The 14,792-nt window shown below is 50.0% G+C and overlaps 1 protein-coding gene and 1 long non-coding RNA gene across 2 annotated transcripts; one reads left to right on the top strand and one right to left on the bottom strand.

Moving 5' to 3' along the window:
- Nucleotides 1-400: 400 nt before the first annotated feature.
- LOC139784786 (uncharacterized) lies at nucleotides 401-1,793 on the bottom strand. Its single transcript, XR_011721678.1, has 4 exons — nucleotides 1,658-1,793; nucleotides 1,304-1,371; nucleotides 1,131-1,217; nucleotides 401-793 (listed from the first exon to the last, which is right to left on the bottom strand). It is a non-coding gene; the product is annotated as an uncharacterized lncRNA (long non-coding RNA).
- A 7,341-nt stretch (nucleotides 1,794-9,134) lies between these two features.
- Nucleotides 9,135-13,751, top strand: LOC139784783 (uncharacterized). Its single transcript, XM_071723972.1, has 4 exons — nucleotides 9,135-9,241; nucleotides 9,475-9,920; nucleotides 10,085-11,069; nucleotides 11,162-13,751. Exons 1-4 carry the CDS (start codon nucleotides 9,135-9,137, stop codon nucleotides 13,749-13,751), a joined length of 4,128 nt encoding a protein of 1,375 aa, XP_071580073.1.
- The last annotated feature ends 1,041 nt before the right edge of the window (nucleotides 13,752-14,792 follow it).

Raw genomic sequence — 14,792 nt, 5'->3', positions numbered from 1 at the left:
AATCAATGAACTCTGTACTATAATGGAATGCTCACTGCAATGTTTAGAAGCTGGGGACGAAGAAAAAAGGGATAGGTTGGTCAGTGTCCGTTTCTTTCTCTGTTTAGATAGAGAAAGAAATGGATGCTGAACAACCTATCCCTTTTTTCTTCGTCCCGAGCTTCTAAACATTGCAGTGAGCATTCCATTATAGTACCGAGTTCACTGTGGACAACCAAAACTCCACTAGCTTGCTTACCCTATAGGGGATCTAAGGGTCTACACGTGGATCTACACGTTGATGCTTTAAACAGAAATAAAAACAAAGATAGTTAGTGGAATCATTTATGTATTTAAAATTCAATTTGTATAAAATTAATTCATATAAAAAACTGAAAAACTGAAATAAAATTTTCATGCTAAAAAATTTTTGTGCTAAGCAAGAGCTGTACATAATTGTTAATGATTAAGGTGTAGCACTTTATTGAAAGATATTTTACCTGCAATGTATGAACATGTTCAATAATAGATACAGACCATAGAAAATAAATAAAACAATAACCAAAAAAAAAATTTTTTAAAAATACAGTGAAAGAAAAATTTATCTTTTTCTTGAGGAAAGACTCAAACTTCAAGAAGGCTTTAACATCAGGTAGAGGAAAGATATCTGGCCATCTTTGTGGCTTCGTTAACTACTCAGAATCATCATTTCCTACATGTATCAGAATATTCTCCAGCATTGCGTCATGATTTCTTAATTTGGCTTTTATTTCTTCTTGGTTCTTAATGATTTCTTGAAAGGTTCTCTTTATCCCTAAAAAATTTCAAACAAAAAAGTTTTGATAAATGTTTTGTCCACATAGTTTACAATGCATTGCAAGTAAACACTGCGATGCAAAAGAAGTATCAAGAAGAATGAAAGTAATTTACAGTATTAAGGGCCATTCTACAATACGTCGCAAATGATGGCAACTGTTAGTTGAAAAGTGTTATTTCCGGTTGTGCTTGTCAGTTGCGGTTGTCAAAAGAGAGTTTACAAACTTTTAACTTTGTTAGTGACAGCAACTGGCAATTTGGCAATCAGAAATAACACTTTTCAACTAGCAGTTGCCATTTTTCGCGACGTATTGTAGAACGGCCCTAACTCATACCATCAAACGGATATGATTGCTCGCGACTCATGGAAGCAGGAGTTTGAACATGGTAAAAATTGCCTTGGATTCTTTGAGTGGGCATTACTGCAAGGAACACATAAGAGAGAATACAATTATTAAAAATTTGATGAAGAAAATCCAACCAGGGTGATGACTGCATTTAGTATTACCTCTCGTATTGTTGTTTGACCTCTCACACTGTTGTTTGAGGTGTTCTGGTGGAGAGATGTTGTGATGTCTAGGTGAACATTCGAAAGAAAGTACTCTTTTGGCCGAATTCCTTGGAGGTGACTCACATCCACGTCACATACGAGTTTGACTCGCAAGTTCGGCTTAGCTCTGTTTCTATTTGTTCGTGGATAGGATGTCACGAGCCGGACTCGGCGTCAGACGAGCCAAGTTCGCACATTTTCCTTTCATGTGTGGTGAAAAACGTTCGAGTCCGGCTCGCAAATCAAGCTCGCCGAGCCGGACTTGCAAGCCAAACTCGTACGTGGATGGGTCGTTTAACTGTAAATTCTAACCTTTTTTTCAACCGGCTTCATGTCTGCTTTGATCAATAAACTTAACTTCGTCTTTCTTTTTGGCACTTGTCTTCGGGAAAAGGTTAATGCAGCCAGCTGTTCGATGAATAATAATCTATAAACCGCCGACTGATGAACGTTCTGTCGCAATGCCGCTAGATATACAACGCGCGGCCTGACGCGCGGCCTGACGCCTGACGGCGTTTCTCCCCTCTACACACACAAGACGCATGCGTGATACGAGCCTCGATTCTTGAAATCATTCGCAAGAGAAATATATGCGAAAATTCTGCTTTTACAGAAACGTTGCATTTGTTGATTGGTTAAAAGTTATGCAATAGCCAATCGACTTGCAACTTTTTTGTAAGAACAATTTAAGGTCCACAAGTCTGAAATCCTGATGACTATAATATATCTCAAAGTGTGTGAAATTGCAAAATATACAAAATTAAAAAAACTTAAAAATTTAAATGTTTTATAATAAATCAAAAGCTACTCATTTAATTATTTTATAAAACCCGTCATTTATTTAACCAAATGCTCAATTGCATTAATTACGCATTAAATACGCATTTGAATGCGCGCATTTTGAACACACAATTAATGTGGTTTTGGAGCCAATGCAATTGTACGCGCATTAAAAGCACGTTATACGCGCATTGGCGCTCCTTGGGAAGTAACCTTTCATCGCTTTCCTATCTAGCTTTCGCCGTTTTTCTTTCGGTATGTGTACAAAACATTCGGTGCCAAATACTTTAAAATATTTTACATCAATTGAATTACCATGCCATAACTCATATGGAGTTTTATTTTCAACTTTGGTTGGGCCACTTCTATTTAATACATGAACTACATAGTTGACTATATAGTTGACTGCCTCTGCCCACAAAAATTCAGGCATGTTATTTTGCGCATATAAAACCGATCGCGCTGCTTCCATAACAATTCTATTTTCCCTCTCAGCTATTGGGATCTGACATTCGTCGCCATGACATCTGGTGGTTGAAAGTGAAAGCACTGGACTCTTACAGATCTCGTGGCATTGTACAGGCTTGACGTGCGGTCGTACTGGCTTTGTATTTTTATTAATATGGAATTTTCTCCGCGTTGTAAATCTACGAGCAGAATTAAGTGTTCAGTTCGCGGTTGTAAAAGTAAGGTTGATCGTAATTTAAATGTTCGATTTCATCTCTCGAAAATTTAATTTGGCAGTTGGATTTTTGATATTTTTTATTTTATTTTACATAATGAGTAATAGCAAGTAGTTTATTAAAATGTTAAACACATATATCATCTTATATCAACTTTTAAAATAAACTTTATCACATTAACCTGTTAACATTAATATAAATATATACTCATTCTTTTAACTCTTTTTCTATATCTTATAATCCTATATCTAATGACTTCCTATATCTAATGACTTTCTATATCTTATAACTTTTAACCCTTTTCTATTTCTGAAAACTTTTGTATGTAATCTTTTATATAATTTTGTAATCATTTCTATATCTTATAACTTTCAACTCTTTTATAATCCTATGACTCAATGTTTTTACTAGCATCTTTTATTGAACTTTCAGTTCTTAAACAGATTTCATGCAACATAATGCCATAATATACTTTTTTTAATTCTTTTAACATTGTGGTAAGAAATATTTCATTTCGATTCACCCTTAGAATAAATAAATTTTTATCCAAAGTAGAATATATCACAAACGAAGTTGACTTTAAATTGAGCACTGCCATTCCTAATTGCACCTGTCCATAATATCGATGTTTTTCTTTCAAATAAATATTTTCTTTATCTTTAATTAAACTTTCCCCCCCTAAAAAAAAATTTATTTGAAAGAAAAACATCGATATTATGGACAGGTGCAATTAGGAATGGCAGTGCTCAATTTAAAGTCAACTTCGTTTGTGATATATTCTACTTTTGATAAAAATTTATTTATTCTAAGGGTGAATCGAAATGAAATATTTCTTACCACAATGTTAAAAGAATTAAAAAAAGTATATTATGGCATTATGTTGCATAAAATCTGTTTAAGAACTGAAAGTTCAATAAAAGATGCTAGTGAAAACATTGAGTCATAGGATTATAAAAGAGTTAAAAGTTATAAGATATAGAAATGATTACAAAATTATATAAAAGATTACATACAAAAGTTTTCAGAAATAGAAAAGGGTTAAAAGTTATAAGATATAGAAAGTCATTAGATATAGGAAGTCATTAGATATAAGATTATAAGATATAGAAAAAGAGTTAAAAGAATGAGTATATATTTATATTAATGTTAACATGTTAATGTGATAAAGTTTATTTTAAAAGTTGATATAAGATGATATATGTTAAAACAACCTTGCTTCGAAACGCGAATCTAGCTCGCGGCTGGGCTGGGTTCGAAGGAGGTGCGGAGGAACGGACGCGCGGTGAGGTTTGGCAAAATGAAGTGTATCGTGGTTGGCAATAACGTAACAGAATTTATTCTACAATGAACGGTCGCGGTATGTACAATGGTGCGGTGAGCGCAGGACACAGAGTCAGGGCGCACGCGGTGTGCGCGGGAGTGCACGAGGGCGGCGATCGGGACGGGCGATCGGCTTGTGGCGGGTGGCGCGAGGTAAAGCGCGGTGCGCACGGGCGCGGATACGGCGACGAGATCGCGGTAACTCGGCGCGTATTCGGCGGGATGGCGGCGGGATAACGCTGGCGCGGGTCTGGCCACCGAGACGCGCTCGGGGAAGGCAGAGAGGGCCGGAGGCGCCCTACCTTGGTCCTGCCTAGCGGGCGTGGTGCGCAAGGAAGCTGGTCGTCGATCGAGAATCGCTCGGCGAAGGCAGAGAGGGCCGGAGGCGCTCTACCTTGGTCCGGACTAGCGGGCGCGTTGCGCAAGGAAGCTGGTCGTCGATCGAGAATCGCTCGGCGAAGACAGAGAGTGCCGGAGGCGCTCTACCTTCGTTCTGACTAGCGGGTGCTTTGCGGAAGGAAGCTGGTCGTCGATCGAGAATCGCTCGGCGAAGACAGAGAGTGCCGGAGGCGCTCTACTCTCGTTCTGACTGGCTAGAGAGATGCGGGAATTCAGGATCGGTGCGGTCGGTCGGAGCGTTGATCAGGAAATCGCCTTTAGCGTTAAAAACGCTCGTCTTTTATACCCGGCGCGGCGGTGTTACGCAGTGGCGGGGGTAGCGACGGCGATCGCGAGCGCCGGGATGGTGCGGCGGAACGGTCGGAAAATACGGCGTCCCGACGCCGCGATCGCGTTCGGCGGTCTTCGGTCGCGGTCGGCATCGCTCGGCGCGTCGAGGCGGTTGCCGCGTTAAGGTGCGATTTCACGATGACGCTCGACGCTGGATTCGAGCGTCAAATCTGGTCACGTGATAGATTCAGAGGGACGCGAAATATAACCTAACCACTGGATTGGCTGAAATGAGCGTCGAGTGTCAAAGCTAAACACAGTTTAGCTTTTTGACACTCGAATCCAGCGTCGAGCGTCATCGTGAAATCGCACCTTTAAGTCTGCTCGCGGACTTCCTAACGTTACATGCTAGCTTTAAAATAAGGCGGGCACACCGTGCCCGTTCCTCGCCCGGCGGATGGTCGGCCGGTCGGCCTCGGCAGGGTGTTACGCCGGAACGATGCAGTTTTCGGGGGTGCATCGTTACATCACCCCCCTCGTTGGAAAAGCGCGAATTTGGCGCTCTCCGGCTTCGGCATTATTACTCGGATGCTGCGGACGGAGCCGGTCGCATTAAACCGTATGTGCCAGCGTTTTCCCCTGGATCGCATCTTGTGCTGGCGCGATACGTGTGCGTGGAAGTGGGGTACCCAGATGGTATGTCCGGGTTCCACTTCCACCGGGAACGGAGGTGGTGGCTTGGGCCCTTCTGCCCGCAAGGGCTGGACGTTGGCCGGAGCTGGTTGCGGCGGAGGCGGTGCGGGAATCCGTGCCATGGCTGGTTCCGGTAGCGGTGCCGGTGGAACGCTCGGCGAGATTGTTGGCCGCCCCGGTAAGATGGTCAGACGGAGGTCGGTTTTTTCGACGCTGGTGATCTTGGGCGTCGCGGCCCGTGGCTTCTTCCGGGTCAGTGGTGGTGGCGGAGTGGTGAGTCACTCCAGCTTCCGTCGTTGCTGCTCGTCCGAGCGTTGTACCGCGCAGCCGACCGTCGGCACGTTTTTGCGTGACGGCGGTGCGGTTGCGGGCTTGGCGACGGCGGCGATGGCGGCGGCGGCGGCGGCAGAGCCTGGGGTAAAGAGCCTTGTCCAGGTCGTGCCGAATCCTGGGCAGACCGGGTCGTATTCCACCGGCTCTGCCAGGATCTTTTCGATCTCGGCTAGGATATCACCCTCGATATTCGACTCGCTCTGGCTGGTTTCCATGGCTCGTCTGTGAGCTCTCTTTTTCGGTATCGGTATTTATTGCCGGTAATTGTTGCTTATTTCGGGAGTGGGGCAATGTCTCCTATGTTTCGGCGTCGTCGTCGTCCTCCGAGTTTGTTCCGTTATTGTTGTTGTCGTCGTCCTCGGTATCGCTAGTCTCCTGGTGGTCGACGTCGCTGTTTTCCTCGTTGTCGGCGGGCGGAGGGGCGGCGGGCGCGGGTTTTAAATCCTGCACGTGTATGTGGCGGCTCCATTTGCCGCTTCGGTCGCGTAGATCGACGATTACCGGCGATATTATTCGGCGCACCTCGAGGGGCCCGCGGAACTTTGGCGTGAGCTTCGCGTTAAACGCGGCGGCTTTGTTTGAGAGTGGGTATTCGCGTTTCCATACCCACTCCCCGACTTTCGGTGCCCATTGACGGCGTCGTAGGTTGTAATACTTTTCCTGCCTCTGGAAAGCGCGCGCCAAATGTATCCGTACAAGTTCGTAGGCTTCCTCGAGGTGACGTCGCGTCTCGTCTGGCGGGGCGGCTGCGGTACTCGGGGCGGCCTCCTGATTGAGTGGGGAGATCGGTTCGCGGCCGAAGACGAGGTATGCGGGGGTATAGCCCGTGGCTTCGTGGTGGGCCGTATTATAGGCGAATTGCAGTTCGGGGATGCGCTCATCCCAATTACGGTGATTTCGGTCGACATACTGCGATATCATCGTTTTTACAACCCGGTTTGTTTGCTCGACCGGATTGCAATGCGGCGCGTGGACCGGCGTGTATACATGTCGAACGTTATGGGCGGCGAGCATTTTTTCGAGTTTTCCGGACCGGAGTTGCGTGCCGTTATCTGACAATATCGTGTCGGGGCAACCGTGGCGGAATAAAATTGCTTCGGCGATGTGCGTGGTTACGGCAGAAGCGGTGGCGCGGCGCAGGGGCCGCATCTCTAGCCATTTAGAGAAGCGGTCCTGCATCGTCAGGAGCCACGTGTGGCCCTGTTTCGATCGTGGCAGCGGTCCGATTAAGTCGAGGGTGACTTGCTGCCACGGGCGAGTGACGGAGGTGGCGTGCAGCGTTCCCGCCGGTCGGGTTTGCGCGACTTTGTGTCCTAGGCACCGGGGGCAATTTCGGACGTAGTTCGCGATTTCCCGGAACATGCCGGGCCAGTAGTATATTCGGGCTATGCGCGCTATTGTCTTCGCGATCCCGAGATGTCCGGCGGTGGGAGCGTCGTGGTTCTGGCGGAGGATTTCGGGGCGCTGTTCTTTGGCCACGCAGGCCTTTCACTAATTTTCGGGCGGGGTTTCGTTAAAGTTTAGGTCATGCAGTACGTGTCGGTATAGCTTCCCGTCTCGGATGTCGTAATCAGGGTGGTCCCGGGGGTTTTCCTGCGCGGCCCGTAGCATTCGGCGGTACCACGAACAGCGGGGCGGTATCGTGACGGCGGCGGTGGTGGGTTGCCGAGACAAGGCGTCCGCGACCCGGTTGAGGGCTCCTTTCCGGTATTTAATCTCCAGGTCGTGCTGTTGGAGCTCGAATGCCCATCGGCCCAGCCTGCCGGTCGGGGTGTCTAACTTTTGTAGCCACCGCAGGGACTGGTGATCGGTGAGGACGGTAAAGGGGTATCCCTCAAGGTGTTCGCGCATCCGGCGGATCCCCCAGATTACCGCTAGGCATTCGAGCTCGGTCGCGCTATAGTTTCGTTCGGCCTGGTTTAACGTGCGACTCGCGTACGCAATTACTCTTTCCCCCTCTGGGAAATTCTGCGTTAGCACGGCCCCGAGGCCGGTGGTGCTGGCGTCGGTCTGCAGGACAAATTGCCGTGAAAAATCGGGGCAGGCGAGGACCGGCGCGGATGTCAGTGTGTCTTTTAGCTTCTCGAACGCGGTATCTTCCTCTTCCCCCCAGTTCCAGCGGGCGTGTTTTCGCGTGAGCGCGGTGAGCGGCGCGGCGATTGTCGCGAAATCTTGGATGAAGCGCCTGTACCATGACGCTACTCCCAGGAATTGCCGTACTTGCTTAACTGTCTGTGGCCGAGGCCACTGGGCGACTGCCCGGACCTTCTCTGGGTCGGTACGGATCCCTTCGCGGTCGACGATGTGTCCCAGATATTGTAGGCTGTCCACGCAGAATTTGCATTTGGCCGGGTTGAGCCGTAAGTTCGCGGCGCGGAGGCGGCGGAAAACTTCGCGCAGTATGCGGAGGTGTTCCTCGAACGTCTTCGTGATTATAATGATATCGTCGAGATACACGAACACGTGTGGCTCGAGTTCCGGCCCGAGCACGGTATCTAGTAGCCGTTGGAACGTCGCGGGGGCGGAATGTAAACCGAAGGGCATGACTTTGAAGTGGAAGAGCCCTTTCCCGGGTACGGTGAATGCGGTGATCGGTCGGCTTGCCGGGGTGAGGGGGACCTGCCAGTACCCGCTCTTAAGGTCAGTAGCTATGTAACAGGTACTCCGAGCTCGGGCCGGCCGCGGGGGGTGAGGGGCGCGGGGGAATCGGGCGAGGGGGGGCGCGCCTGACCAATCACCGACCGGCCTTTCCGTACTACTTTTCTATAACGGAAAGGTAAGACGGTGATTGGTCAGGCGCGCTCCCCCCTCGCCCGATTCCCCCGCGCCCCTCACCCCCCGCGACCGGCCAGAGGTTAGAAGTATTACCGACCGCGCGCGGAAATCGCGCGTCCTCCCGCGTCGGTCGTCGCGCGCAAACTGATTCTCCTGTTCACCCGATTCGTACGTTTCATGATTATTTTTCAGCGCGCGTCCAAACTCGTTCGAGGTCGCTCTCGTCATTTCCTCCTTCTATTTTTTTTCGGAGGATGCGGCGAGCGGTTGTCGTTTTTTCCGGGAAAGAGCGTCTACTCTCTTCGTTCACCCGATTCGCACGTTTCGCGATTATTTTTCAACGCGCGTTCGAAATCGTTCGAGGTCGCTCTCGTCATTTCCTCCTTTTTATTCTTGTCGAAGGATGCGGCGAGCGGTTGTCGTTTTTCCAGGAAAGAGTGTATCCCGTAGGTACATCCTCCGTTTGAGATAAGGAACGAGTATAAATTGAACAGGCGCGCGACAGCGCGGTACAGTTGTTTTTTTAAAAATGAGGTATGAGTGACGAGTACGTAGACCTTTGCAAAGATTGGATCTGGTCGAAAAGATACGGGAAACCGATCGTGAAAGTTAGCGAACCGCTCAGGAGGGGTGGGGATCCGCAGTGCGTCGACGTAACGAGATATCTGATCCGTCGCGAAATCGGAATCGCCGATCGCCGATCGCACCGTATGTATCTCTATAATGAAATAATTAAAGAAAGAACAACTATACGCGACGGTAATCGCACTTATATTGATTGGGACGCGTGGAATGCGTTTTGGAGCATTTTCTATAAGCGACGGCGTTTTCTTTCATATTGATTTTGATGCGTATTGGAACTTTTGGTAACATTAGCGATGCGTACTCGCGAATGAACGATCGCCGTTATTACTCGTCCGAGGAATCGGACGGCGAACTGCGCTGTTACGAGCCCATGCCCAAGTTCTCGACCGATTCGGACGACGAATCGGCGAGAGTCGACGCGTCGTTGCCGTCAAACGTATGCGCGTCGGTGGTGAAGGAGGACGCGCGATGGAATCTGGCGACTCATCATCTGCGAAGGGAGACCGGGGCGCGAACTGCGCGCGAGCGAGCGTGGATAGAGACGGCAATGGCAAACTCCGTTAGGGCGAAGGATTATATGCGTTGCCTACCGCTCGAGTATTATCTTTACTATCAGACGGTGGACGGAGGAGAGAAGATACGTAGGATTCAGACCTACAAGTCTCGTCGTCTTTTCGAACGAGTGAAATTCAGTGTTCCCGAGGGTGGAAGACCCTTCTGGATGGGATGTGGGAAGAGTGCGACGAGTTGCTCGCCGCGGATGTCCGCGACGCGGACGGGTACCGCGCGTGGGGACGACGATGCGACGAGTGTCTCCGGCTCTTGCGGGAGAGTTGTCGAGTCAGACAATCTGGGGGGCGAGGAAACACGGGAGCCGTGAACGCTCTGGTGGCTCGAATAGCGCGATTGGAAGGTTCGAGGGAGGATCTGCGCCGACGATTCGAACGCGTCGTAGGTGCCGGTTTGGACGGTGGGGGCGGTGGTAGCAGCAGCGGCGTTAGCAGAGGATTTTCGTGGGTCGAGATCGATGCGGCGTTCCGAAGTCGCGTACTCACCGGCGCTGTGACGAATTCTACGTATATCGAACCAGCGCGATTTCTCGAGGATGCGAAGGGCACCGTGCTCGAAAAAGTGCAGGATAATTTGACCAGATACTCGTGTCTGAAGGTCAATGTCATATTCAATGGAGAATTCGTAGCGGATGTTAAGACCGATGTGAAGAGTATCTCTACGCGGAACGAACAGCTCCTCCTAGGGTCCGATCTGGGCGAGTGGTACGACAGGCACGTGCGCGACGCGATTCTAGCGGCGTTGGACGAATTTCAGGAACGCGACAGCGGATGGGCGTTGTCGCGAATACTGAACTTAACGGTGAACGTTAACAAGTGCAATCCCATGCGCGTGGGATGTTGGATGGAGATACCGCGAGGTATAAAACTTAAACAAGCGGTGGTCAACGTGCGGTCGAAGAACGACACGTGTTTCGCGCGTGCGGTGGTCGCTGCTCTGTATCCCGTCGAGCGGAACGCGGACCGATGCGGCTCGTATCCCGATTACGCGACGGTGCTGAATCTCGATGGGATCAATCTTCCCATAGATCTGAAAAAGATCGGAAAGTTCGAACGTCAGAACGACGTATCGATCAATGTATTTACAACTCGGGAAGGAATTGAAAAAAAAGCTAAGTTCGGACGGGGCGCCGATGACAACGCGATCGTGCCTCTGCGGTTGACCGACGATAAGAAGCATAGACACGTAAATCTTTTGTATCTGCGCGATACGCTACGCGGCGTCAACAGGGGCCATTTCGCCTGGATAAAGAATCTGTCGCGATTGGTGAATTCACAATTGACCGCGAAACGGTGTGTGAAGCACGTTTGCGATCGGTAAGTAAAAAAAACCTGAGGAATAAGGAAACGACGAGGTATTATTTTTTATATATACTAAACACATAGTAATTACACACATTATTTCGCAGATGTCTACACTATTTCTATACGCGCGAAAAGTTGGCCGCTCACAGCGTCGACTGCGGCCGAATGAACGACTGCGCCATCGTTCTTCCGAACGAGGACGATAAGTGGCTGTCGTTCGACAATTACGACAGAAAGGAGCGACTTCCCTTCGTGGTGTACGCGGATCTGGAGTGTCTTCTCGAACAACGGGAGAGGGAGAATGTCGAAGAGGCCGCGAGAACGGAAAGATACGCTTATCAACGTCACGTACCGTTCAGCCTGGGCTACTATCTGTGCTGCACCTACGACGATACCGTATCTACGTACAAATATCGTCGCGGCGAGGATTGCGTTTCATGGTTCGTGAACGAGCTTCGCGTTCTCGCACATCGCGTTAAGACTAAATTCTCCACCAATATATCGATGGTAGAACTTACGGAGAACGAGAAACGCGAGTTTTGGCTCGCGACGCATTGTCACGTGTGTGGAAAAGCGTTCCAACCGGAGGACAAGCGCGTGCGAGATCACTGTCATCTAACCGGACGCTACAGAGGTCCGGCGCATTCTCGTTGCAATCTGAATTACAGAAATGTGTACGTGATTCCCGTGTTCTTCCACAATCTGTCGGGTTACGACGCGCACTTTATCGTCGAGAAAATCGCGAACGATTTCGAGGGTGGAGTCGAGCTCCTACCGCTTACGAAGGAAAGCTACATATCGTTCGCGAAGACCGTTAAGGAGACGCAGACGGACGGGAGATGGGATCGGTACGTGAAGCTTCGATTCGTGGACTCGTACAAATTTTTAGCCGCGAGTATCGAAACTCTGGCTTCCTATCTGGACAAGGACAAGCTGAGAATAACACGTTCGGAGTACGCGGATTTGAGCACGGAGGATCTCGATCTGCTCACTCGCAAGGGAGTGTTTCCGTACGAGTACGTCGACAGCGTGGACAAACTGCGGGAGACCGAACTTCCACCGCGCGAGGTCTTTTACAGCTCCCTGACCGACGAGACCGCGAGCGAGAGCGACTACGAGCACGCGACGAGGGTCTGGCGACGTTTTCGCGTGCGAGATCTCGGCGAGTACAGCGATCTGTATCTCAAGACCGACGTGCTTCTTCTGGCGGATATCTTTGAAAATTTTCGAGACACGTGTGTGGCGAGTTACGGGCTGGATCCCGCGCATTATTATACGTTGCCGGGGTACACGTGGGACGCCATGCTGAGATACACCGGCGTGCGTTTCGAGCTACTCACCGACATCGACATGGTGCTGTTCGTGGAACGCGGAATACGCGGCGGCCTCAGTCAATGTTCGCTCAGGTACGCGCGAGCTAACAACAGGCACGTACCGACGTACGACTCGTCCCAGCCCACTACGTATCTCATGTATTACGACGTGAACAATCTGTACGGTTGGGCTATGAGCGAATCGCTACCGTACGCGAATTTCCAGTGGCTCGACGACCCTGAGAATTTCGACGTGACGACCGTGCCGGCGGACAGCGATATCGGTTACATTTTGGAGGTGGATCTCGAGTATCCGCCGAACCTGCACGACGTCCACGCGGACCTGCCGCTGTGCCCGACGCGCGATAAACCGCCTGGTAAGCGGCAGGAGAAACTGCTCGCTACTCTCTACGACAAATCGCGCTATGTGACGCACTATCAAAACCTGCAGCAATGTCTGCGACTCGGTTTGCGTTTGACGCGCGTTCGTCGCGTTCTGCGATTCACCCAGTCACCGTGGCTTCGCGGCTACATCGAGCTGAACACTACGCTTAGGACGCGCGCGAGCAACGAGTTCGAACGGAATATGTACAAACTGATGAACAATGCCGTCTTCGGCAAGACGATGGAGAACGTGCGCGATCACGTGGACGTGCGTCTGGTGACGCGATGGGACGGGAGATATGGCGCGGAGGCGATGATCGCTAAGCCGAACTTTCACAGTAGAAGCGTCTTCTCGGAGAATCTAGTCGCGATCGAGCTGCGAAGGCTCGAGGTAAAATTCAACAAGCCGGTCTACGTGGGTATGTGTATTCTCGAGATATCCAAGACGCGTCTCTACGAGTTTCACTACGGCTACATGGTGCCGCTCTATCGCGACCGGTGTCGAATTGTTTACACGGATACCGATAGTCTGATCTATTCGTTGGAGTGCGAAGACGCGTACGATCGTATGAGACGCGACATAGACAGATTCGACACGAGCGATTACGCGGAGAATAACGCGCACGGTATGCCGCGCGTCAACAAGAAGGTGCCCGGTTTGATGAAGGACGAGAACAATGGCGCGATCATGACGGAGTTCGTGGGCCTCAGAGCGAAGATGTACACTTACAAGGTACTCGGACGCGACGACACCAAGAGAATAAAGGGCGTTAAAAGAAACGTAGTCGCGAAGAGGATCACGTTCGAGGATTACGTGGCGTGCCTGCGAAACGCGCGCGAGCTGAAGACGCGCCAGTCGTGCATACGCTCGACGTTGCACGAAGTTTACACCGTGTCGGAGCAAAAACTAGCTCTCAGTCCGCACGACGACAAGCGATACGTGACGTTGAACAGTGAGGAAACGCTTCCGTGGGGACATTACGGAATACCGTTGTAAAAAAAGAAACAATATTATAGGCTTCCTAAAAATTGTTTTATCGTAAAGTCAATAGCACGTAAGAAACAAACCGATGAATGTGTAAACTTTTATTAATAAAGTACACGTTGCGTGTGTCTACGAATGTCTAACTATTTTTTTGTTACAATACAGATGCCTTATCTATCCACGAATTGTGCGAACTGTCCATTCCTAGCCACTTCACGTACACTCGATTGCCCCGCTTACGCAGGACTTTTTCCACGAGATAGACGTCGGGATCGGAGACGCGTAGCAACTCGTGTTCGTAGAATCCTCCGGCTATCGCTTCTCCGCGAATGTCTTTCAACAGGTGCGTAACGGGATTGGTCCTTTGTACTTTAGCTATGCGAAAGATCTCGGTGGTCCAATTGGGAGTGTAACCCTTTTCGAAAATCGTTTTGAATTTGCTCACGCGCACCGGATCGTCGACTCGAAATCTCGCCGGCGCGGCGATCTTCGCGCGACTGTACACCGTGCGCAGCAATTTTTCAGCAACGGTGGGCGTCACATCCGTCGGACGCATTCCGATCGTTCTGTGTCTGCGACGATTGTAATTCGACAAGAGGCGCGGCAGCGAGTCTATCCATCTGTACGATCCCTGGAGCGTGAAGAGCTTCCACATGTCGTTTTTCAACGTGCGATTGAATCTCTCCACCACCGACGCTTTCATCACCGAATACGTGGAGTAGTGATTCACCTTGTGGGCGTCGAAGATTTTGCGCGCGTCGGCGTTGTAGAATTCCTTTCCTTTGTCCGTTTGCAGATTCCTAGGGTATCGCGCGTCCTCGCGAAAGATCTTTCGGAGAGCCGTCGCGACCTCCTTTCCGCTCTTAGTCTTGAGCGGGATCGCCCAGGCGTACTTGCTCAACACATCGATGACCGTCAGAATGTAATTGTGACCCGCGTTTTCGCGCGAATACGGACGCATCTCGACCACGTCAGCCTGCCACAGGTCGTCGTAACCGCGCACCACGACGCGGCGGCGAGGAAAGTTTTTTCGCGCCGGCGCGTGCAATTCTT

This window comes from Temnothorax nylanderi, unplaced genomic scaffold (genome assembly GCF_030848795.1).
Source record: "Temnothorax nylanderi isolate EJ_2023f unplaced genomic scaffold, tnyl_v1.0 TNYL_tig0676_pilon, whole genome shotgun sequence".
NCBI lineage: Eukaryota > Metazoa > Arthropoda > Insecta > Hymenoptera > Formicidae > Temnothorax > Temnothorax nylanderi.
The sequence above is the reverse complement of the archived record's forward strand: the minus strand, read 5'-3'. Positions and strand labels throughout refer to the sequence as shown.